This window comes from Barbus barbus (genome assembly GCF_936440315.1).
Source record: "Barbus barbus genome assembly, chromosome: 10".
Classification (NCBI taxonomy): Eukaryota; Metazoa; Chordata; class Actinopteri; order Cypriniformes; family Cyprinidae; genus Barbus; species Barbus barbus.
In genome coordinates this window covers 21,840,517-21,864,711 of record NC_136738.1, presented here as the reverse complement: position 1 = coordinate 21,864,711, position 24,195 = coordinate 21,840,517, and the positions used below count along the sequence as shown (strand labels likewise).

General features: G+C 37.8%; 2 protein-coding genes across 6 annotated transcripts; both read left to right on the top strand.

Moving 5' to 3' along the window:
- Positions 1-3,554: 3,554 nt before the first annotated feature.
- On the top strand, positions 3,555-12,168 carry LOC306875922 (hemopexin). Of its 3 annotated transcripts, none has more exons than XM_079426742.1 (11): positions 3,555-3,739; positions 5,719-5,814; positions 8,978-9,006; positions 9,138-9,260; positions 9,437-9,594; positions 9,671-9,824; positions 9,939-10,151; positions 10,255-10,356; positions 11,052-11,176; positions 11,304-11,451; positions 11,558-12,167. In XM_079426742.1, the coding sequence occupies exons 2-11, from the start codon at positions 5,753-5,755 to the stop codon at positions 11,785-11,787; spliced, it is 1,344 nt and encodes a 447-aa protein (XP_079282868.1). In that variant the 5' UTR covers positions 3,555-3,739; positions 5,719-5,752; the 3' UTR covers positions 11,788-12,167. The 3 variants fall into 3 exon arrangements, with proteins under 3 accessions (XP_079282868.1, XP_079282869.1, XP_079282867.1); XM_079426741.1 differs by having other exon boundaries at positions 3,565-3,739; positions 5,738-5,814; XM_079426743.1 differs by lacking the exon at positions 5,719-5,814 and having other exon boundaries at positions 11,558-12,168.
- Positions 12,169-13,281: 1,113 nt separating this feature from the next.
- On the top strand, positions 13,282-17,459 carry LOC306876221 (glutamine amidotransferase-like class 1 domain-containing protein 3, mitochondrial). Of its 3 annotated transcripts, XR_013784808.1 has the most exons (9): positions 13,293-13,453; positions 13,986-14,038; positions 14,319-14,432; positions 14,603-14,722; positions 14,808-14,900; positions 15,030-15,186; positions 15,541-15,698; positions 16,629-16,689; positions 17,247-17,459. XR_013784808.1 is itself a non-coding variant. In XM_079427228.1 (7 exons), exons 1-7 carry the CDS (start codon positions 13,337-13,339, stop codon positions 15,667-15,669), a joined length of 783 nt encoding a protein of 260 aa, XP_079283354.1. In that variant the 5' UTR covers positions 13,282-13,336; the 3' UTR covers positions 15,670-16,119. The 3 variants fall into 3 exon arrangements, 2 of the variants coding, with proteins under 2 accessions (XP_079283354.1, XP_079283353.1); XM_079427228.1 differs by lacking the exons at positions 16,629-16,689; positions 17,247-17,459 and having other exon boundaries at positions 13,282-13,453; positions 15,541-16,119; XM_079427227.1 differs by lacking the exons at positions 16,629-16,689; positions 17,247-17,459 and having other exon boundaries at positions 13,326-13,453; positions 13,986-14,165; positions 15,541-16,109.
- The last annotated feature ends 6,736 nt before the right edge of the window (positions 17,460-24,195 follow it).

Genomic DNA, 24,195 nt, shown 5'->3' with positions numbered 1-24,195 from the left:
TTAACCAACAGGGTTTTTGTTGTTATGCCCAGACACCACTGTAATACACTCTGGCCATGTCAGGAAAACACAGTTGTGTTACTAGGCCTCCTGTGATCGGCTTTAGTCTCTGTGCCCCAGGTGTTTTCAGTTTTCTGGAGTCAACTGTGAGTGATAGGGCAGATGGCACAGTGACTACATCTAGGTTTTTATTTTTTATTTTGTTAGATTATTATTTAGCTTCATTTTTTTCACATATACTGTAAGAGCTCTTATGATGCGCTCCTGTATTTGCATATTCAAATCGTGAAGCTGACTTTCTAGTTGTCATCTATAGTCTATATGTAGGTCAATTTATCCTAATAAGTGCAATGGTAGTGGGATTACTTGGGATGGTGTAAACCATAATAGTCAGCTGCAAATATGGATTGACCCCAAAAAATTCTAACAAAAGGTTTCTCAGTGGTTTACAGTAGTATCAGATGTACTTAAAAACATACTAAAAGTTTACCAAAGTTTGACTCCAAGAAAGGCCCCATTTTCAAAATGGCGGCTGTCAGGTCCTTAAAATAACCATTACTCCTTTGTATTCCTCCTAGACCAGGAATACTGGTGTCTTATACATGTTTTGGCCATGTAATATTCTAATTAGCATATTTGCATTATAGATAAGTGATTACAAGTACAATTATATATTAAATCAATTGGTTACAAGCATATTTATGCGAAAAATAAGTACAATTCCCCTTAAGTAATTGCATATTTCTCCTTTCTCATATTGTTTTGCCTAGTGTTGGTGGTTTCTGTGGTTCGTAATTCTTTTGATTCCAATAAAGAATAAATTCATTAAAACTGTGTGGTACTGTAAAATCATTGTTTTAATAGTGTTTTATTTATTTTTTTATATTTTTTTAAATGGTTTTTTTTTTTGCCTTTTGTTTTTTATATATTTTTTTATACTTTTCTATTTTCTTCAGTTGTTTCCTCTTATTCTGGTTTATATTTTATACTTTTTTGCACTGTGACCTTCACTAGATTTAGTCGTCACACTCTTCCTCCCATAGAGGTTGATTATAGTGATTCTCACAATTCCCAACTTGACATGGTCTACAAGTACCCCTTTTCCACCAAAGCAGTTCCAGGTGCTAGTTCAGAGCCAGTGCTATAGCTGGTTCTTAGTTGGTTCGACTGGCGAGCGCTTTAAGAACCGGTTGCTTCTCCACAGGCTAGAGAGCCAATACAGAGCCAGGGCTTACGTCACTGAATACGTTTCATGTTTCGGTTCACTAGCGCGGCACAACAGGCTTGTTCGAGGTGCATCAGCGCCACGCAGATCGATCGGCATACAACACACTAAAGCACCGCGAGAGCGATCCAAAAGCTTAAAGAGCCGTCTGCTTTCCAGTCGCTCCCGCAGCACCCCGATATGCCTCGCACCGAACGGTCCGCGCAGCGCCGATCCATCCCGGACAAGCCTAAACAAACTATCATCAATGGCGGACGTTGCGTTGCTATTGATGTTCATGGCTTTGCGAACCTACATCGGCATCCAAACACAGCGAATCAACGTGTTAGCGTTTAGCTGCTATTTCAAATATGGCGGTCCAAGTTTCTGTTCGTCTTGTTGGTCACGGTAACCCCGCCCCCAGCCCCTGACGCAAGAGGTTCTTCCTTCTAGCCCAGCAATGTTTTGGTGCTACTTACGAACCGCTTTTACTGGTTCGGAGCTGGTGCTTTGGGTGTCGATAAAACAAAGAACTGGTTTGAAACAACCGGCTCTGGCTCCGAACCAGCACTGGAACTGCTTTGGTGGAAAAGGGGTAAAGCAGGCATGCACCGTAGTCCATATGCCCTGCAACTGCACCGTTGTGTTCGGCAGGCAGTTGTGCAATTACAGTGGATCATCTGCAGGAGGTTTTCTGGGGCTGCAGTCTTACTGGTCATAACTGGCAGGAACCGGTTGTTCACCAGTTTCCATCCTCAATCCACTGTGTTCATGTCTTCCTTTCCAATCCAGTGAAAGCCCATTGATCTGCACGATTGTCACAACACTCAAGAATGGATTCTGCGAGCGTATCAGTCTTAACACTACTTGTGTCTTTACTTCCATCCATGTGTTATCATAGTCCCACAGAAAAGACAATCAGTTTGGCTATTGAAAGGACCAGTTGCTTCTCTGGTACTTCTTTTTGGTGGCTCAGATTTATTATCTTGTTGGATTTTAATGTCTTTTTTATTTATGTACTTCTGTCAACATTTTGAGTGTACTATTTCACCAGCGGAAATGTGTACGTCGTCGTCTCTTTGTACACTTGCATTGTTGATTCCATCAGCTCCCTTCTGATGAACCTCAACCACATCAGAGCCATCTCTTAAGTTTTTACAGCAAATGGGGCAGGTTTCTTGGTTTACAACAACATGAGTCATGGTCAAAATTGCATTTGGAGTGTACTTTTTTCTCAAGCTAATTCAACAATGTCATCCTCTCTTAACACACTCACACATTGTTGGCCTTTTTCATGTGTTAGAAATCTTGGTGGGGGGGTGGGTGGTTTAAGTTTTGTTTGAGCAAAATGGTATACACTGTGCTGCCAACAACATTTCAATGAGACAAGCAATATCAAATGTCAGTATTCTCTTCGACCATCTTCTGAATTGCTGAAAATTGTGAATTTAGTTTTGTTGGGATACGTATAATGCCACCTTTATACTCAAAACATCTATAGAGGAAAACATCTATTTAGCAAAAAAAGGGTATGTGTCCAAAAACACTTACTGAGTAGGAGTTACATGACATAGGCTAAATCGTTTACATCTCTGGTTCACCCCAAACAATGATAAAACCGTACAGTAATCTCACAAAATCATGTATTCCATAAGTATGTAATCATGTCAGTGCAATTTAGACAAGTCCAATGGATTCATAGACCAAGAAAACATGGGGTTAGATACCAAGATTACTTGGCTAGGTCAAATAATGAAGGAGTTAGGATATTTTAAGGGCTTCCTGCCCATATTGGACACCGTCTTGAAAATTACACCTTTCTAGTGGTCAAACTTTGGTAAACTTTTAGTATGTTATTAAGGACACCTAATACTACAAAAAACAACTGAGAAACCTTTTGTTAGATTTTTTTAGGGTCAGGTGTTTTTTTTTCATATATGCAGCCGACTATAGGTCTTTATGGAAGCTTTAATCCATTATTAGTGCTCTACTTCGTCTGTTCTTTTCACAACCTCTGTTTGGTTTGCTTTTAAACCCTTGACCCTGCATGTTACTTAACCGCTTGCAGTGGGCATTATGCATAATGCTCTTTGCTTACATTACTTGCCTTTTCCTTACTGGTTGATTTATGATTTAAACTGTTTACACACATATTAGTGCCTTGACAGCAATATTTTTGTGGGTGCTACCTTTTATGTTACTTCATTTTTGGGGGGCATTCATTCATTTTAACATTTGTGATGTTAATGGACAAGCAGTGACAAAGCAGACAGTTGGTTGGGATGCTGAGCCGGTTCTTGTCCAGCAGGGGGAGCAACAGTCTTTTAACCATTGTTTTGCCAATCCACTCAGTTGTCGAAGCATTATTATTAATTCCTTAGGCGGAATAGGCGCAAGTTTTACACCAGAGGTTTAGACCGGTTCTGAGGTGGGCAAACTGATTTCAAAACTTCTCTATGTGCTACTCAGTGCGACTAGACCAACAGGGAGAGTGAGAGAGAGGATGGAATGAGGGGCGGTTCTGTGTTATCTCGGGTAAGTGGTTTAATTTAATGTTATAGAGACAGGTTTGCAGGGCTTAAAGTTCTCCGACATCGTGCCGGATCTCCGTCGTGTGGCGTTTGTCTGCAAAACAGTCTCTGTTAATGATCACCAAATCAAGCTAAACTGCAGAGGTCAGCACTTCGTATTGATTGTCTATGTTATTTGGGAAAATAACAGACAATCAATCAATCAATGGGTATCATTTAACCATTTATTTGGGTTTTCTAGAAAATTCAGACCTATAGCCTACACTGCCCTCCAAAAGTTTGGAAACACCCCTGGCAAAGTGTGGTTTTGGACAATATCAGCATAAATCTTTATCATTTTTTGGTGCAAATACATTAAAGTAATTTGACATTATCAATGAAGACCAGCAATAAAACATAATAATGGCAATATATACATGTCAAAGTCAGACATGCCCCTTTGCCAGCTGTGATGCCTGGTTACTGGTTTAAACTTGGCCCAGGTTTTTAAAAGATTTTTGGGTCAGCACACCTTAATACTGGAGCTTCAACAATTGATTTCCAATTCAAAGTCAATGTTTGAATAAACTGACAGCTCGGATGCCCAGATTATGCAGAGCTGTAATAGCTGCTAATGGTGGAGAAGTTTTTTCTATGTATAAACTGTTTATGTAATAAAATATGTTTTCATAGTCTGTGTTGTCCCTTATCAGTGCAAAATGATCACAAATTAAAAACTCCACTTTTCTAGGGTGTTTCCAAACTTTTGGAGGGCAGTGTACATGCAAAGCAACAGAGCAAACATGTATTTGTGCTCACGCTGACTTTTCATCATCGTCTTTCGGATGAGACGTTAAACCGAGGTCCTGACTCTCTGTGGTCATTAAAAATCCCATGGCACTTCTCGTAAAGAGTAGGGGTTTAACCCCGGTGTCCTGGCCAAATTCCCTCTACTGGCCCTTGTCTATCATGGCCTCCTAATAATCCCCATACACGTGATTGGCTCTATGACTCTCTCTCCTCTCCACCTGTAGCTGGTGTGTGGTGAGCGCACTGGCGCCGTTGTAGTGTGGCTGCCATCGCATCATCCAAGTGGATGCTGCACACTGGTGGTGGTTGAGGAGAGACCCCCCCACATAATTGTAAAGCGCTTTGGGTGTACAGCAATACACAATAAAGCGCTATATAAATGCATCATTCATCATCTTTTTATATACATTTTCATCAATAAATTCTGTTTCTGCAATTTATGCATGCTTTTGTTCTTTCAAATCCTTCAAATTGTACGAGAATTGTCCAACAAATTGAAACAATGGGCCAAAAAACTATAGAGACTTTTGAATTATTATTTTTTTATAGTGAGCAACCTATCTGATAGCTTCATCATTTTTACACTACATGCTTCATACATGAATGTGGCTTTGTTTACAATGCTTAGAATTGTGAACTTGTTTGGGGTTATGCATACACCTCCATGTTATTCAATTTTTGAACTATCAAATTAAAAAAAAAAATGGAATTTGTCAATAAAGAAATAGGAGAAATAATGTGCATGCAGTTACCATATACAGCAGCATAAAATGCGGAGTTCTCTTCTGTATATTCCTAAGCAAGAAAGTTTGAACATGCATGCTAGTGCATATATGATATCCATCATGCCAATTCTGACATGCAAGGGGCTTCTGATAATACTTCATAATACATGCCAAGTCTCATTACCTCATTATACATGGATCTTTGCATTGTTCAACTCATATTACCTGTACCAACCCAAATACCCCAGCCGGAAAATTCCTTGAACCTTGACCAGCTTGTGGATGGGCAAGTCAGGGGATACGTGCAAACCTGCATTTATACGTGTATTGTTTAGTGTGGGCATGTAACTGAATGTCCCTTCCTACGCAAACGGGGGGCGTACGTGCCGTCTCCAGTGTGCTTGCAAGATAGTCTGTGGTGGAGGAGGGTATAAATTGGGGACATCAGTTTGTGCTGTACCTTCTCCAGCTGAGCTCTGTCTCACCAGAGGACCCTGCTGACCATGAAGCTCGTTCAAACGCTCAGTCTGTGCCTGGCTCTCTCTCTGAGCCTCGCTGCTGCTTCGTGAGTAAACACACACACACACACACACACATCTGTCAACACATAGTTTTTACAGGCTTAAAATGAATCATAATAATGTGTATATTGCACTGAAAAAAATTACACTACATTTTTTTTAAGGTAAGTGGTTGCAAACAATTTATTTTAGCTACATCTAATTTTAAAAATGTTGAAAGTTAGTCAACTAAATTTATTCATTTAAATGTAGCTAAAATAAATTGATTGCAAACACTTACCTAAATTTTTTTTATAAATTCAATGAATCTTTTTTTCCCCAGTGTATTATAAGTGTATTAAATTAACATATGAGTAAAAATTATGATGATTATTATTTTTTTTGATTTCTTCACCTTTGACTGCTTGCTCTTTAACTTATTAAATTCTTGCATTTACTTTAAACAGTTTTACACTTACATTTACTCATTTACAATATGCTTTTATCCAAAGTGACTTGCAACTGAGAAACTGTAAGCTATTTTTCATAAGAGCCAAACACGTTTACAGTAGCCTATGGCACAAGGGCAAGATTTAATTATAAGGTTGATTAATACAGTAGTATTACAATTATATAAAATATAGAATATAATTTAGATTTTCTCTGTTTATCGGAAACCTGGCTCCATGCTAACTCTCCATCAGCAGCTTTAAATGCCTCAGGTTATGATGTTTACAGAAAGGATCGAATTGAAATGAAAGGAGGGGGAGTTATGATTTATGTGAGAGACACTATCCGTTGTAATGAAATCCTATGGCAAAATCCTGTTGATCTAGAATGTATAGGTTTAAATATGATTCTATCATCTCAGATGTTGTTTTCACTTATAGTTATTTTTCGGGCACCTGCTTTAAATAATAGCTTTTATGATGAACTCAAGAAGGTATTATGTCAGTGTGATTTTAAGAAACAAGTTATTGTTATGGGTGATTTTAATTTAAATTGGGAAGACAAAATCGTGAGGAAGAAGCTTAAGTAAATCGCTGATGGTTTTAATCTGGTTCAAATGGTCAAAGGTCCGACACGAATAACAAATAGTACTAGTACCCAGATTGATTTAATATTTAGTAATAGACCGGTACGAATCACACAGTCTTATAATATGATAACAGGGTTGTCAGATCATAATATGGTGCTTATATCTACAAAATTAACTAACAAGCGATTCAATATACATGCCAGTAATAAGGAATTCTTTGGTATTCCAAAAAATAAGCAAGATGATTTTAATGTAGCTATAAAAAAAATATGAACTGGGAAGATTTATTACATAATACTGATTCAGAAACAGCTAGTCAAATCTTTACAGAAAAGTTACAATCTACAATTAGTGATTTTTCAGTCAAGATGAAATGTAGGTACAAGAAACACCCTCCCCTGGGTGAATGATAATATTAAAAAAATGAAGGAACGCGATAACGCTTTAAAATTAGCAACAAGATCAAAGATGGCTCATGATAGAAATAAATTTGTAATGTTAAGAAATAAGGTAGTAAGGCTATTAAGGAAAGCAAAGGCAGATTTTTTAATCACAGTTATTGAAAATGCTCATGATAACTCAAAAACTATATGGAAACAGATTAAAAAATTAACTGGGCAAAATAATATCAAAGCCAATTGAATCGAAGATTAATGATACAATTTTACAGAGCCCAATTGATGTGGCACAGGCCTTTAATTACTATTTTATTGATTCAGTGGATAAAATTTCTCAAAGTTTCAAAGTACAACAACCATATTTACGAGCAAATAATGCTAGTGAGACAGCTTTAGTATTAGGACCAGTAAGTTAGATGTTGAAAAGGTAGTCATCTCTCTTAAGTCCTCAAGGGCTAAAGATCTCTATGGTATAGACACACTTTTATTGAAAAAATTAGTTCCTCAATAGTTAACCCTGTAACACATATCATTAATAGTTCGTTAGATCAAGGTAGATTCCCTACCTCTTGGAAACCGACGCTTGTGGCCCCTATATTTAAGGGAGGCGATCCCCATGATCCCCATTTAACAGCAATTATAGGCCAATTAGTGTCCTCCCCACAATATCATTTACATTTATTCATTTAGCTGACGCTTTTTTATCCAAAGCGACTACAATTGCTATATATGTCAGAGGTCGCACGCCTCTGGAGCAACTAGGGGTTAAGTATCTTGCTCAGGGACACATTGGTGTCTCACAGTGGATTCGAACCCGGGTCTCTCACACCAAAGGCATGTGTCTTATCCACTGCGCCATCACCACCAGCCACCAGTTTTATCAAAAGTTTTTGAAAAACTGGTGGCTAAGCAAAATATTGACCATTTTAATAATAGTCCTTTTCAATTACATCTGATGCAGTTTGGCTTTAGGATAAATCATTCAACAGAAAAGGCTACTTGTTATTTTATTGAAAAGGTAAAGGCATTAATGGATAAAGGTGGAGTGGTAGGGGCTGTATTTCTTGATTTACAGAAGGCGTTTGATAAGGTAAATCATAATATTCTTTTACAAAAATTACTCAATTTTAATTTTTCGACAAGATCTCTAAATTTAATTGAATCTTATCTCTCTTGCCGTTCTCAGGTAGTAAAAATTGATAATTACAAATCTAATTAACTATTCCTTTCAACTGGCGTTCCACAAGGGCCCATATTGGGGCCAATTCTCTTCAGCATGTATATTAATGATTTACCCATGGTGTCAACAATGTAATATAATGTATGCTGACGATAGTCATTTTCACGCATGGTAAAAATGCAGAAGAGGTTGCAAATAAGTTGACAGATGTTCTGGCAAAAATCATATCCTGGCTCAATCAGAGTCATCTGAAATTAAACGTGTCAAAAACAGCTTGTATGTTCTTTTCAAAAGGACATAGTGTTGATATAAAATGGGTTATTTTCATTTCGGGAGAGAGATTACAGGTTGTTTCAGAATATAAATACTTAGGGGTTAATTTGGACTCATGTCTTGGTTTTAAAACGCATATAAAAATGGTATGTAAAAAGGTCAAATTTAATTTAGTAAATTTTTGGTTTATTAGAAACTCTTCAAATCGTTAAATGTAATGGTCTGATAGCTGAAAATGTAACATTACAGACATACTACTCTTTTGTTAGATTTAGGGATATTGCAGTGTGTTGTAATCTGTCATTTTAACATCCACTTCATCTTTTTTGTGTGTTCAGCCATCATATGGAAGGTCATGCTCAAAAAGGTGGGTCTTGTAAATGGCTAAATCAAAACAATTTCTCTAAGTGGGCAGTAAATGAAAGCGATGTACTAGTATATTCTGATTCCATTAAGACACATATTTCATGATATAACGTTTTTTTTTTCTTTCTTCAGATGAACCTGAACCTGACGGACATAAGCATGAATTGCACCATGGTGCTAAGCTTGACCGCTGTGAAGGAATGGAGTTTGACGCAGTTGCTGTGAACGAGGAGGGAATTCCTTATTTCTTCAAGGGTGAGAGATGGTTGATCAGAGAAGTCAGACTTTTATCAGTGAGAAATAAACAAGTAGGCTAAATAAATACAAATAATCTAAATATATATAATATGAACATTTGATAGAGAATTTGTAATTACCTCATGATCTTATTGGCCTTTTATCTGACCTTTCTCTTTGATTTTTGACTGAAGGTGACCACCTGTTCAAGGGTTTCCATGGCAAGGCTGAGCCGTCTAATGAAACTTTCCCTGAGCTGGACGACCATCATCACCTGGGACATGTGGACGCTGCATTCCGCATGCACTCTGAAGACAGCCCAGACCACCATGACCACCAGTTCTTCTTCCTGGTAAGTAACATTCTCTTAAATGCAGTTTCTAATGTATCAGACATGTAAACTAGACTCTTCTTTAACACCATTAAAGGACACTAAGGTCTTCAGCTACTACAAGCACAAGCTAGAGAAGGACTATCCCAAGGATATCTCTGAAATATTCCCTGGAATTCCTGACCATTTGGATGCTGCAGTGGAGTGTCCCAAGCCAGACTGCACTGATGACACCGTAATCTTTTTCAAAGGTATTATAGGATATTGTGGTCTTTTTCTATCTGCAGAGGTTAAAACATGGTGGAAATGCAATAAGTATGTTGAGAGGTTTTGTTGTGTCTACATTTCTTCACAATCCTCCAAAGGTGATGAGATCTACCACTTCAATATGAAGACCAAGAAGGTTGATGAGAAAGAATTCAAGAGCATGCCCAACTGCACCGGAGCCTTCCGTTACATGGATCATTATTACTGCTTTCATGGTCATCAGTTCTCCAAGTTTGACCCAGTTACGGGAGAAGTCCATGGCAAATATCCAAAGGAGACCCGTGATTACTTCATGAGATGCACACATTTTGGTAAGTGTAATAATGAACATGCAAGTTTGGAAAAGTTATACGGCTGGAGAAAGCAATTTAGCATTAGAAAAAAAGAAGAACTTGGAATCTGGTGTCTCTCTAGGACAAAAGAGCACTGATGACCACATTGAGAGAGAACAGTGCAGCCGTGTGCACTTGGATGCTATTACATCTGATGACGATGGCAGTGTTTATGCTTTCAGAGGTGAGTTTCCCATTGTTATTTCATCCAGACAGCATTATAGTGACAGGAATTTCAGGTTATGTCACGACGCAGGTGGCTTTTATAAGCGAGTCAATGAATCATTTACTCGAACGATTCCTTCAAAAATGCAGACCCTGCATCCCACTTTGCATACTAACTGCCTTAAATAATGTTCAAGGCTACTATTTAGGGTGGCGTCATTGAATGTGAGTCACTGAATCATTCACTGAACATTTGTGAGTCACTGAACCATTCATGAGTCATTGAATCATTCATTTAACTGATTTGTTGAAAACACAGATTCATACACAGATGCAATGTTTGCACCATGTGGCTGTAATGTTTTTATGAACTGTTTTTATGGTCAGAACACAAACAGACAATTTAGCTGGCAATGTTGTGTCTAAAATGTAATATACTCAATATTAAATTATTGTATAAAAGCAAAACCATTTGCTAAAGTGGTACACAATTGCACTGCCTTTACAATATCAGCATGTCTGTGATCACATGCAGCCTATGGCAGAATCACAACCTTATATTCAGGGACAAAAGCTCTCTTGCCCGTGTGCTATTTCTTATCATATGTACTGTATACCAATATACAATAGCAAGTCACTAATTTAACAAATGCAATTTCAGAAGGTTCACTGATACAATCACCTTTAAAACAAATCCATGTTTCTCTTCCCCAGGGCACCACTTCCTCAGCATTACTGGTGATAAGTTTCATTCAGACACAATTGAGAGTGCTTTCAAAGAGTTGCACTGTGAAGTGGATGCAGTCTTTTCTTATGAAGGCCATCTTTACATGATCAAGGTTCTTTTGTGCACCAAATGACTTTCAAAGACTTTATAATATTATGTGTCACTTAAACTATTGTACTGTACTCAATGAAGTGAAAATGTCTGCATTCATCTTCTCATATGTTCTGTTCCATGTGCAGGACAATGAGGTGTTTGTGTACAAAGTTGGAGAGCCACACACACACCTGGAAGGTTACCCCAAACCCCTGAAGGAGGTCCTGGGAATTGAGGGTCCCGTAGATGCTGCCTTTGTGTGCGCAGACCATCACATTGCTCATGTCATCAAAGGTATAAGCATTGGCATGCTTGTTCTGTAAAATACTGTAGATTGTCTATTCTCATTACAAGCATTTGTCATCTAGTGACAGAAAACTTACTGTCTTTTCTACTATAGGTCAAACAGTTTATGATGTTGACTTGAAAGCCACCCCACGCGTGCCTGTGAAGGAAGGAACCATAACACACTTTAAAAAGGTTGATGCTGCAATGTGTGGACCCAAGGGTGTGACGGTTGTGATCGGTAACCATTACTACCAATATGCAAGTCCCATGACTATGATGATGGCCAGAATCATGCCTGAACAGCACAAGGTGTCTCAGGAGCTGTTTGGCTGTGACCACTAGAGGGAGGCATACAGAGAAGGAGAGGAGGAACTGCTGTGCAAGTGACTTAGTCTGTGTGTGCAGACTGTGTCTCTTAAAATAGCCACAGTAACTGCACTGACTAGGATTTTCAAGCCATAACATATCCCTTTTCTCTAACATTTGTCAAACCTGATCTCAAAAGAAAATGCCTACCTCTGAAGTTCTGCTTGAATAATTTATCCCACCATAAACATGTGAAAATATAAAAGCAATCCTGTCTTTTGCTGCCATTACACCGTGTGCTCAAACAGTTTTCAAACAGTTCAAACAGTTTTTTTCAGCTCCATCAGTATGAAAGATTTAAATATTTCACCTTGGTCTACATACTCTGTGGTTAATAAATAATCTTATATAATTTTCATTTGTCTGTTTATTGTGGTCCTAAAGTGTGCACATAAGTGTTGTAAACATACACCAAATCAGTACAAACAAAGGCAAGTTGTGGTCTGTTTGGCTTATGATTCATCCTCCGCTCTCCCTAGTTTTATGTTATCCGTCAGACACAACAATGGCAGTTTTAGTGTTCAAGACAGGCAAAACTCTTTCAGACACACAGGTACTGCCTGGTACGCCTTTCATTATGAGGACTTTCCATAGGCATAACGGTTTTTGTACTGAGCTAATAATGTAACAACCGTCAACCTTCTCAAAGAACACCTTCTGCATGGGGACAGCTGGATGTTCTCATAATGTAGGGGTAGAAACCTAATTAATATATTTACATTTGAGATATATTTAAGAATGCACTTCTTCTTGTTTATTACACGCCTTTAATGTCAACTAGTATGGTTAAACTAGTCAAAACTATAGTTCTTTGTTCGTTACTATCTTAATTCCTTAAGAAAATAACCTATATAGCCTACAGCAATGGGACGTAATTGAAAGTTATTAAATATCTAAATAAAATGATTATTATTTTTAAATGATTATTAGTTGGAGAGGAGGTCGTTGACCCTCACATTCACGTGTCTTGATTAGAGGCCGTCTCTTATGCAGATTGCACAGTAAACTTTAGATATGAAAACATGGATGCTGCCGGCGAATGGACTGGGAATCACAGAATCTCCCAGACACATGCAACATTAGACACATGAGACACATGGAGAAAGTTTAAGCCGTTACGCCGCAAAGAAGAGGCCGAGAAATGCAGCTACTTGCTCTTATGGGTCGGAGAGAAAGGCAGGGATATCTATAACACATGGAATCTCACCGAAGGCGAATAAGTTGCTCAAAACTTACTATGATCATTTTGAAGCTTACGTGGTTAATGCTTTGTTCTTTATAGTTGTTGTTTAAAATAAAAATGTCTAATTGTGGGAGGTTGTTATGGTAGTCATTAAATAAAATTAATCAACGCGATCAAACTATACTGTCAAGTTATTCATTATACTGTCTGTGGTAGTACCGTTCACCACATTCACAATGTAGACTGGCACAGTAAACGTTAGGTGGCGGTATGTGTCCATGTTCTTCGGTATGTCAGTGACTCTGAAGAAGACCGTGGTTGTGAAGCGCACTCTCCTCCATCATGTCACTCCGCACCATGTTTGCGCTGCGCTCTCTGTCCCGTCCTGTGCTCCTCAGATATACCGCTGCTGCTCAGTTTCATGCGACTTCAAACTGCAGTGGCGCAAAAGTCGCTGTTGTAAGTAAAGTTATTTATGCTGGTGCTGCACATGACTGTCATTGACGCAGTATGTCAAATTATATTATAGTGTCCCATCTTAAAGCAACCTTGTGTGAAATGAATAGGTATCATCAACAATTTCTCAATTTTTCGTTGAGAGCTTGCTTTAGGTTAGTTATGATTATGTATTGGAAGTAGTTATTTTTGGTAGGGTCACGTACCCTGTTTTTAGTCTGCTCATTTGCATTAAACAGTAAAAATCAGTAACATTTTCATTTTACGTACACGAGATAATGAGTCACTATCTGACTGTCATGATCTCAAAATAACCCCCACCAGGTAATCAGGAGGAACACTGCAACTATGTTACAGTTATAGATTACTACAGAAGTGATCATGTAACGGTTGTTAATCACTAAACGGGACGCAAGATGGCGCAGACAGCCGTTTGATGAATATTTTAATATACTGAAGCAATTTAACCGGTGTTTTCTATAGCGTTTGTTTCCTGCTCTCCAAAAAGCTGTATCTTTATCTTTGCTTTTATTAGGTGCTGTCAGGATGTGGTGTCTATGATGGCACTGAAATCCATGAGGCTTCAGCGTGAGTACCATACTAGTTTCTTTCTTGGGTTCACAACAACCTGTAACTTGATAAAGGACATGCATCCAACAAGGAACCAGCTGCAGCATGGGTTTCATGCTAAGTTTGACTTTAGGATTTCTCTACTGTAAATATAAACGCTATTTAATAGTTTTTATTGTTTTATATTGATATTAAGGATTTCAGAATTTTCTTCTCAGTGAGACCTAGATATGTGTGCTATTGCTTAAACCTTTTTATTTTGTGTGAATTCTTTGCATTGCTCTGTTTGTGTATGTAGAATCCTTGTGCATCTAAGTCGGGGAGGTGCAGAAGTTCAGATGTTTGCTCCAGATGTGCCTCAGATGCATGTGATAGACCACGGCAAAGGTCAGCCTGTGGAGAAAGAGTCCAGGTGAAGTTAGGAAATTTTGATTTCAGAATGATTACAGTGTCAAAACAGTCCATTATATACCTCAGCAAAACTGTACACTTTAATGTATTGGTACTTGACGAGTTTAGGTGTTATGAAAAATCATGAACACATTAATAATCCATCTTGCTCATCTTTTCTTTATTATATAGGAACGTTTTATCAGAATCAGCACGTATCGCTAGGGGCAACGTCACTGACCTGGCAAAACTGAATGTCAGTAATCATGATGCAGTCATCTTTCCTGGTGGTTTTGGTGCAGCTAAAAACCTGTAAGTGATGTGAATTATTGCGATAAATAAAAACTTATTTTATCTGTATTTTATCTTCTTTACTATTTATCTTAACTATCATCAGGTCAACATTTGCCGTTGATGGAAAGGACTGTAAGGTGAACAAGGAAGTTGAGCGAGTTTTAAAGGACTTCCATAATGCAGGAAAGCCAATTGGGTTAGTTATTATTTATTGCTATCTATATAGACCAATAATTTTGGGTCTTTTATTTTATTTATTAATCAAATCAGACTTTACAGACCTGTTTTCAAATAGAGCACTAACAACTTGTCTTTTGATCACCAGGTTGTGCTGTATATCTCCAGTGCTGGCGGCGAAAGTTCTTCCTGGTGTGGATGTGACGGTGGGTCATGAGGAGGAAGAAGGTGGGAAGTGGCCATATGCTGGTACTACTCAAGCCATCACTGCACTGGGAGCCAAACATACTGTCAAAGAAGTCACCATATCCTACCTGAACAGTCTCGTCTCGTCTCGTCTCGTCTCTTCTCTTCTCTTCTCTTCTCTTCTCTTCTCTTCTCTTCTCTTCTCTTCTCTTCTCTTCTCTTCTCTTCTCTTCTCTTCTCTTCTCTTCTCTTCTCATCAAAGTCAGAATTATAAAATGATCAATTTAACTAATGTCATAGTCATAATTTTGATATAAATATAAATTAAGACATACTAAATCATTATCATGAGATATAATTATGAAATGAAAAGTTAAATTTTTTCATGCCATAATTTCAATTTTTCTTGTCTTTTACTTCTCTGTAATAAATGTTTGTGTTTGTCTGAATTACCCTTAACCTTTGACCCTCACGAAGCCCATATTGACAAGAAGAACAAAGTGGTGACCACACCTGCTTTCATGTGTGAAACAAAGTTGCACTTGATTTTTGATGGGATTGGTGCTATGGTGAGAGATGTCCTAAAGCTCAGCGGGAAGTGAAAATTCAACCAATATATCAGTATTTTCAGGTTCGTTACATAGAGCTCGTCAGTCATATAGGATCTGTATCAGACTGCTTAAATGATAAAGACTAGGCTATTTCTTGCTGTGATTTGTTGTGATTTGCAAAACAAGACTGAAAGACTTGACAGACATTACTAATCAAACATATATCTGCCTGACAGTGTTAAATTGTATTTTGGTAAATATCCAGCAGAGGGCACTCTGTATTTAAAAAAAAAGATAAGCTGAATTATATGTAGCTCCATGATTTTCTCAATCTTGAAAACTTTAACTTGCCATGTAAGATAAACTCACCAGTTGTTTAAAAAAAGAGAGAACCAGTTAAAAGCTTGACAACTCCATATGTTATTTAAAGTAGACAAAGTCTGTGTTGAAATATGAAGTTTGAAATTATGAATAAAGTGAGTATTTTTTCTAAAAATGATCAAATGTTAATGGGTAGTCATTTATCAGTTTCCATTTAAAATCATTAATATATCATGTAATGGAGTATTTACTGAAAATCTATGACAGGGCTGTGTGTTCAGAATTGAATTACCAATGCTTTTTAGATGCCAATTTGAATTAACTGAACATCAAAGATGCATACCCCTGACTTGACACAGTTTACATATAATATAAGGCAAGTTGACACTAGACTACTTTGTTTTTGAAAAGTCAAATTTCTTAAATCAAATTATATTTCATAAATTATATTATAGTCATTATATTTCTAATATTATTAGCACATTAGTATATTTTCAGTAGCAAACAGCCTGTAATTATATTTCTTCTTGACTATAGAATGATATTAGTAAAAATGATCATAGCTTTGCCCACTCCCCCCTACCCTAAAGAGAAAGACACATTATAATAGCATACAGTATAATACATTTGACATTCTTAAAAGTTTAAATGATCATGTTAAATTTCTAAAGTGATGTTTCTATGGTTAGTAAGTCAGGTGGTGGAGGTAGAAGAAGTGTGTCCTGGAAACAGATGAGAGACAGAAAGACGGTGAGAAAAAGGAAACGGGTATGTTTAGACTAACAGGATTAGTCACATGATTAGCTACAGGCACCGATCATCATATGGCATCACGCAAGGCTACACACACCTCAAAGAGACCTGCAGTCGCCCACACAGACTCATTTCCTGAGCACCCATCCATATCTTATTGAAGTATGACTTTATAGGCAGTGCACATACTTTAATTGTAACTGCTTATATTTTGGTATACAATATCCATCACTTCAAACAAATACATGTAACACACTTAAAAATATGTATGTTTGTACTTGCGCTTCTACATTTTTAAATATTTTTTTAAAGAAAATATTTCAATTTATTTTAATATTAATATTATGAAATAATTAATATAATTTATTCTTATGGCAAAACCTTCAGAAAACATTGTAATGTCCCCTGATAATTTTATTTATTTTTAAAAAATTTTCTTGCCCCCTTTGCTTTGATGTGAATACACTATTTTTCCTCTTGTCACTTTCATTCGGGTCAGGTCAGGCCAGGCAGATGTGTCTCCCTGCTGGTTATTTTAGACCTTGTTCTTGCAGACAGAGGCCGCTTCTCAGACCAGGGCATCTAGTTGTTCTGTTCCCAGGCACGGGACTCTTTGATGGGGATTTCTCCCACCCACCTCTCATCAGCCTACCTACTTCCCACAGCCTTCCAGAGAGGCTGGGCAAACAAGACCCCGCGTTCTGCCAATTTGTCCATACAAAACGCAGGGATTTGGGGGCCTACAGACACTCTTGCACAGACAAATGGTAAGTATTTGCCTGGCAGTCTGAGATTCCTCACCCCCACCCCTATCTACCCATAAACACACACTCACTTGATGCTTTCTCTACACTCTCAGGCGACTGGTTTCTTTACTTGACTTTCTTTAACCGGACCTCCTGACAAAAAAAGACGTAGACTTGCTAAGAAGGTTTCATAGACCAGTATATTTATGTTTTGTATTTTATTGTTGGTTTTTACTGGTTACTCATCATGGCTCTGCTGTTCAAGCTGGGTTACCAGTAATAAGCAATAACAGATCATAATAGACCAGTACTGGCCAGCTAAAATCAGGTCATCTTGGATCGTTTTTTTTTTTTTTATATATATATATACATTTTGTTTGGACATTATCTGGGTTTTGGGTGTATAATGTCTAGTTGCATTATTGAATTAAACACACTACTAAAACTAGTAAATGGTGTAAAATAGTGCAGAAATAAGTAAGTAACTCTCCTCCTGTAGGTGTCTGGGTTCCACCTGTTTTCAGATAAAATGTCTGAATCGTGTGAGATAGGCTTGGGGTTCTGGCAGCCCTGTTGGATGTAAATGGGCTGAGGTCTCTGTGTTTTATTGTGAGTGGGGCAGTCTATCAGAGACCGGACTGAGGCGTGAGGCCCCGCAGTCCTCCTGGCATCCTGATCAGAGGATTAGCAGCATACAGCCGCAGGTCAAGAGCATGCCAGTCACACACACTCTCCTTAACACACACCCACACTTGTCATTTCACTTTCTCTCACAAACACCTTCGCTTTCACACACGGACGGCTGGAGAGAGCATTTCTCAACCTCTCACACTTGTGCAGAAGAGGTCTGTTTGATAGCAGGCTGCGGATTAGGTTCTGTGTTCTCTTTCATTCTTATTCTGATTGGCTTATGCTCTTGAGAGTCTTTTTTTTTTTTTTTACTACAGTGAGGTCGTACTAGTCCATACAATGAAAAGGGATTTTTTTCTCATGACATCATATTCCCCTGTCCTCCCACATTTGAACGATTTTTACGGGGTTTTTTTGTTGTTGTTTTGTGTAAGACATAAGATCAACACATTGTTCAGTTGTATGCTTCTATTGTTTGCATAAAAGATCACATGTTTGTTATTTTATCCATAAAGCAGGTGGTTGTAAAAATGTGGCCTGGTTTTAAATTATTTGATTTTATCCATCTATTCTCAAATAATGAATATTATTGTGCTTATTACAAAAATTAACCCACAATCCTACTCCATACATTAAGCACAGCTGCTTTATAAATAAGGCAGGTGGTCAATGTCACGCCGAGCCATTCCAGCTTCAGAATATAGGGTTGTGCTGGTGTTTGACCAGAGAAGCGTGTCCTGTCTGTTAGTGTACCCCTGCACTGACCCCTGTCCATCCCTCAATAGTGCAATGCCTTGTTGCCCCCAGCATGGGATCCCAGCATCCCCCTAGTTGTGATAGTGGGGGGCACAGCAAGGGGCCTTAAAGGGGATGCAGAATTAGCAGCTAAAATGGAGACTCGCATTTCCATATGCATGGCACTGACAAGTGTTATACTGAAAAACCTGGTACCAATACGTGTACAAGGTGGCCCAATGCAACAAGTTGGGGGGGGAGAAGGGGGCACTGGGGGTTGAGCTTTAAAGGGGGCAGCAATATTGTACTAATTCGTGCAAGAGACTCTCTATCAAAGCGAAAGACATACGGTAATTAACGAGGGGTGAGGGGGAAAAAGAGAGGAAAGAAAGCGCAGGAAGAATGAGTTCTGGAGCAAGAGGGAAAGAGACGCTGATTTTGACGTGTAAATGCTGTGTTGATTAGCATATGGTGGTTTGTCCAGACCCAGTATTTACCAGCATAATTGAATGTGTGTGCGGCATGGATGTGACTTTGTCCCCCCTAAATTTCCACAGCCACCTTTTCAGATACAACCTCCCCCCACTCCCCTCACCTTTCAATTCCTTTTCTTACCTCTTTTCTATGGCCATTGCCTTTTTCTGCCCTCTTTCTCAATGGTGTGAATGTAGAATATAAAGGTTGTTACCAACGGCCAGGCAGATTTTTTTTCTTGTTCTTTTTTTCTTTTCTTTTTTTAAAGATCAGTCTTGTCCAGCAAGTACAATGTGCTCAGCGATCACTTATTTCTATTCTTGTACTACTTTTATTTAAAAGTATTGTTTATTATTTTTATTTATTCACTTAATTTGTTTAATTTATTGTATTTATTATTACTATTATTGTTATTATTAATATTATACTTTTTTGTTAATTTAATTAAATGTTACATGATTAGGCATCTGTGCAAAAACTGCATGGCCACACTTTAGTGTTTGGGGACCAGTTCTCACTCTTAACTATGACTATTGCTTTAATAAACTCCGAATTTACTGCTTATTAACAGTTAGTTGGGTAGTTAAGTTTAGGTATTGAATAGTATTAGGGATGTAGAATATGGTCATGTAGAATAAATGCTTTATAAGTACTAATAAACAGGCAATATGTTAATAATAGGCATGCTAATAAGCAACTAGTTAATAGTGAGAATTGGTCACTATACTAAAGTGTGACCGGTAAGATTAAGGGATGTAAGGGAATAAGGCATTAATATGTGTTTATAATAAACGGTCAATGTGCATGCCAATAAGCAACTGGTGAATAGTAAGAAATGGTCCCTAAATAAATAATTTTTATTAATTAAATGGTATTTTACAGGATTCTGCATCTGTGCATTGGTCTTCTTGCAGTAAGGTAAAGTATTTCACACTTTTCTCTGGGACTGAAAAAGAGCAGAGCAGGTCGCCCAGTGTGGTGCCTCTCATCTTTTGTGTGCTGGTTTCCCCATGCCAGCTTTCTGCTGTCACATTAGTGCACGTCAAATGCACAAGCTCACATGCAAATGTACTCTTAGACTTTTAGCTTTTTAGCTGGCTCAGAGGCTTCCTTTGCAAACAGGAAGTACTTTTTAGTCTTTCAGACTGATTTGCTAAGTGTCATCATGTTTGTCTTTTCTTTCTAAGTGTCTCTCAGGGGTGTTTTGGAGCAATTATTCACACCTGCTGCAATGGGTAAGTGGGAGCTAGAATCCTTCATCATATAATGAACTCCTGGCAGACCCTCACCACTGAATATTTCCCTCTAGCCATAGGAATAGCAAGCAAGATATACAGTAATATCAACCACGTGTGATTGTGAAGTTTGTGTGGGTATGTGTCAGACGATCAGTGTGAGTGGCCGGCCTGTTACAGGTCAAAGTTCATGGTCATCAATGGTTGAGGTGGACGGCTCTCCATCTGGTGGGGACTTGAGGGTCAGGGCTAAAAAGTGTAAGTGAAGAGCTTGTCTTCAAAAGTTTTTTTTTCTGTGTGTGACAGATCAAGTATGTAAATCACATGTTCGTGTGTGTCCTGTGCCGGGTCTAAAGGCCTCTTCGGTTTACAGTGTGTTTAGACGCAAATTTAGCCCACGGCTGTACTGAATGCTCTAATCACACACAACAATACCTGTCAAACCATTTGACCATTCACAAAACACTGCACTTTGCTCTTTCTCTTCCTGGCAGGTAGATCTTTGGTGCTGCAGCTGCATGTCATGAATTGAATGAAAGCAGGCACTTGAGCAACTATGTGTGCGCCCAGTAAAAAGGTGAAAAAGCCTATTAATCCCTTCCACGATTATTGCAGTACCATTGCCCAATTACATCCAGCTCAGTGATGAGATGAATCACTGATCAGATACATTTTTGGCTGTTAAAAGCTGTATCGTTTGCTTGACACATAACACATTTGGTTGCTCAATGTTAACAGTACGTCTAACATTAATCACTTTTTTCTGGTAACACCTTCAGGCTTTTTAAATAAGTTTTAAAAAAAAAGTAAATTCATTTGAATTATTCAAGTTTTAAGATTTAGCAAGAGCTTGAACAGGTTTGAAAATTTGTAAACATAGATTAATATGCATGCTTTAGTCACATTAATGCACCTAAATATATTCTTTTTTTTTTAGTGATTGTGAAAAATTGGTTAATCATAACATCTCTTTTTCCATCCCACCCAGTTTATCCTTCAATTCTCTCACTCACTCACTCACTCACTCTCTCTCTCTCTCTCTCTCTCTCTCTCTCTCTCTCTCTCTCTCTGGCTGTCACTGCAGTACAATGTAGGAGCATTAGTATGCTAATGAGGTGCGGGGCGACAGGTGGCCCGCTAGACAGCTCAATTAAGCAGCTCGTTAAAGGCCAAGCTAACGAAGCGGCCTGCACTGCAAGCCTCAACAAACAATGTGACTGTGCAGGCTACAAATTGGTGAGTGCTAGTTTTGTATGTGTGTGTGTGCACGTGTGTAGTAGGCAAGAGGCAGAGAGTTGGAGATAGAGACTGTTTTAATGTGTGAGTAAATGTGTAAGCAGGGCCAGTGAGTTGGAGGGAGAGACTGATTCAATTTATGTGTGTGCGCGTGTGTGTGTGTGTGTGTGTGTGTGTGTGTGTGTGTGTGTGTGTGTTTAGCAGTTAGCAAGGCTTTGTGATGGACACAACTAATAATGGCTAATAAGAGGGGCTTTTGCTCCTCAGGAAATTGAAACCAAAAAATAAAATAAATTATAATAAGTCAATCACTTAAATACATACATTCCTAATTTTTAATCATTTCCCTGTTTCCCAAAACACTTTGCAGTAAACAGTCCCTTACACTTTAGCAAATTTTCATATTTCGTAACATGTTTTCTGTGGATATACACTGACGCTGTAACAGAGTCATGTAGAACAAAAGTTTTGATCTGGAATTCAAATGAAATTAGGCATGTATAGAAAAAAACTGTCTTTAGTCTTTTAAGAAAACCTTTAACAGAAGGTTAAATGTTTTAGCAGAAAATACATTTATAAGCCCGACCTTGCCAACTTCCAAAATCATCTTAAAAGAAAACATTTTTATTGGGTGATAAAGATATGGTCACCAATATCTTGTGTATTCTTAATATTTAAATGCATATTAATTGCTAATACTTTCTTAAGTTACATAAGTGCTTTTATTTTGATTGAGATGATTGATTTGCCATATATAAATCAAATTAGAATTCACTGATTTGAAATTATTAATTATTAATTATTTTAATGTTAGTAAGAATTTTATACTATTTTGTCTTAACTGGATATTCAAAATAAACACACACAAAATCTAGCATTTTAAATGTGTAATGTATGGTTTTAGGCATTATAACATTATAATGCACTGTATGAAAAATGGATATTCATTGAGATTTGTTAAATATTACATTTAACAGTGTTAATAGATTTGAGTTATATGTCAGCAAATGTAATTTAAATGTAAAAATAAAGGAAACAAGCACTTATAATTAAATATCTAATATAAACTAATACTGATAAATCAATAATCAAATATACTCATGTAGTCACTTTATATACACAACTATGTTTAAAATGCAAAATAAACACCAATGGCTTTAGGTTATGTTTGCAGAGAAAAATTAAATTATGTTTTTAAAAATCATGTCAAACATTAATGATGTCTGGGATTAAATGCTTCTTGATGATTATGTTCCTGCATATTACATGATGAAATTAACATCTCTTTGTCTGATCACCCAGCAAAAAAAAAAAAAAGGGCTGGAAACATTTGAGCAGCTCTGGGACAATATCAGAAGCTGCCGCAGTTTGTGGTGGAGGAGCATTGTTTATTGTGACTAGATAAAGTTGCAACAGACATTTTAATCAGTTTGTAACACTTAGCATTTGAGCCTTGTTATCCAGGGTGTGTTCACTGGTGCGTGAAACAGCAGCGTTTGGGTTCATAACCCGACCCTCCTGTCTGAGTCTCGCTGGCATAAAGGGATCATGAGCTCTAATGGTTCAGGGATCTGCCCAGCAAACGAGGTTAGGTATGGAGGAAGACAAAAACACAGGGGCTAAATAGAGCCGCCCCATTCGCGAGCAAGCTGCTGCAAAGCTGGCCGACTCATGAATATGTTAATCCACATTTGCCCAAATAAGTATGTACAGAGGGAGAGAAGGAAAAAACAACAGCACTCATTAATTAATAAGGACAATGTGCCTTTAATGACAAGTGATTGAGGCCTGAGAACGAGAGGTCATCAGAATGAGAGGAAGTGACACATTGATGGGTGTTACTGTCAGAAGGAGAGGTTTTCTGTCCTAGGAGGGCAGAAAAGGTGATAGAGGATGGACATGCCGAGTATAATGAAGACAGAACTGAGCCATGAGAGAGAGACAAACAAGCCGGTTAGACAAGTAGACAGCGCAGAGGTCAGAAAAGTCACATTTAGATATACACTGATTTGGAAAGAGAAAAGAGGACACTTCAAGGATATAATAATAAAAAAGATGAAGTAATCAGGAATTTTGCATGTCATTATTTTCTCTCACTGTGTGTGATGTATGTGCCTTAAAATAATTATTGTTTTCAAATTAGGTTTCCTGAACACTCTCCCTGACTGCCATTGGTTGGAAAATATATAGTCCTGCCCCAGTGTTCCTGTATTAGGCTGATCAGGATGCAGAACAATGTTTTGATAACACCTCAAGGCCAAGGTTAGTACGTTTGTATCAGTTACAATAGGTTTTTATTGTATAAGTTTTTTTTTTTTTTTTAATAGTAAAAGTAAGAATATATTATACAGTTGTCTCATAGTAAATTGGAAAGGAGGAGTGTTTACAACACTTTACAAACATTTTTGGAAGGTTTCAGGAAGATGGTGAAGTTCTTTGCCAAAAAG

Coding starts and splice junctions, on each gene's coding strand:
- LOC306875922 (XM_079426741.1), top strand. CDS start 3,713: ATGAGGGGCGGTTCTGTGTTATCTCGG. Junction 9,261..9,436: donor AATTCCTTATTTCTTCAAGG/GTGAGAGATGGT, acceptor TTTTGACTGAAG/GTGACCACCTGTTCAAGGGT. Junction 11,177..11,303: donor GCCATCTTTACATGATCAAG/GTTCTTTTGTGC, acceptor TTCCATGTGCAG/GACAATGAGGTGTTTGTGTA.
- LOC306876221 (XM_079427227.1), top strand. CDS start 13,416: ATGCGACTTCAAACTGCAGTGGCGCAAAAGTCGCTGTT. Junction 13,454..13,985: donor GTGGCGCAAAAGTCGCTGTT/GTAAGTAAAGTT, acceptor TGCTTTTATTAG/GTGCTGTCAGGATGTGGTGT. Junction 14,433..14,602: donor CCTGTGGAGAAAGAGTCCAG/GTGAAGTTAGGA, acceptor TTTATTATATAG/GAACGTTTTATCAGAATCAG.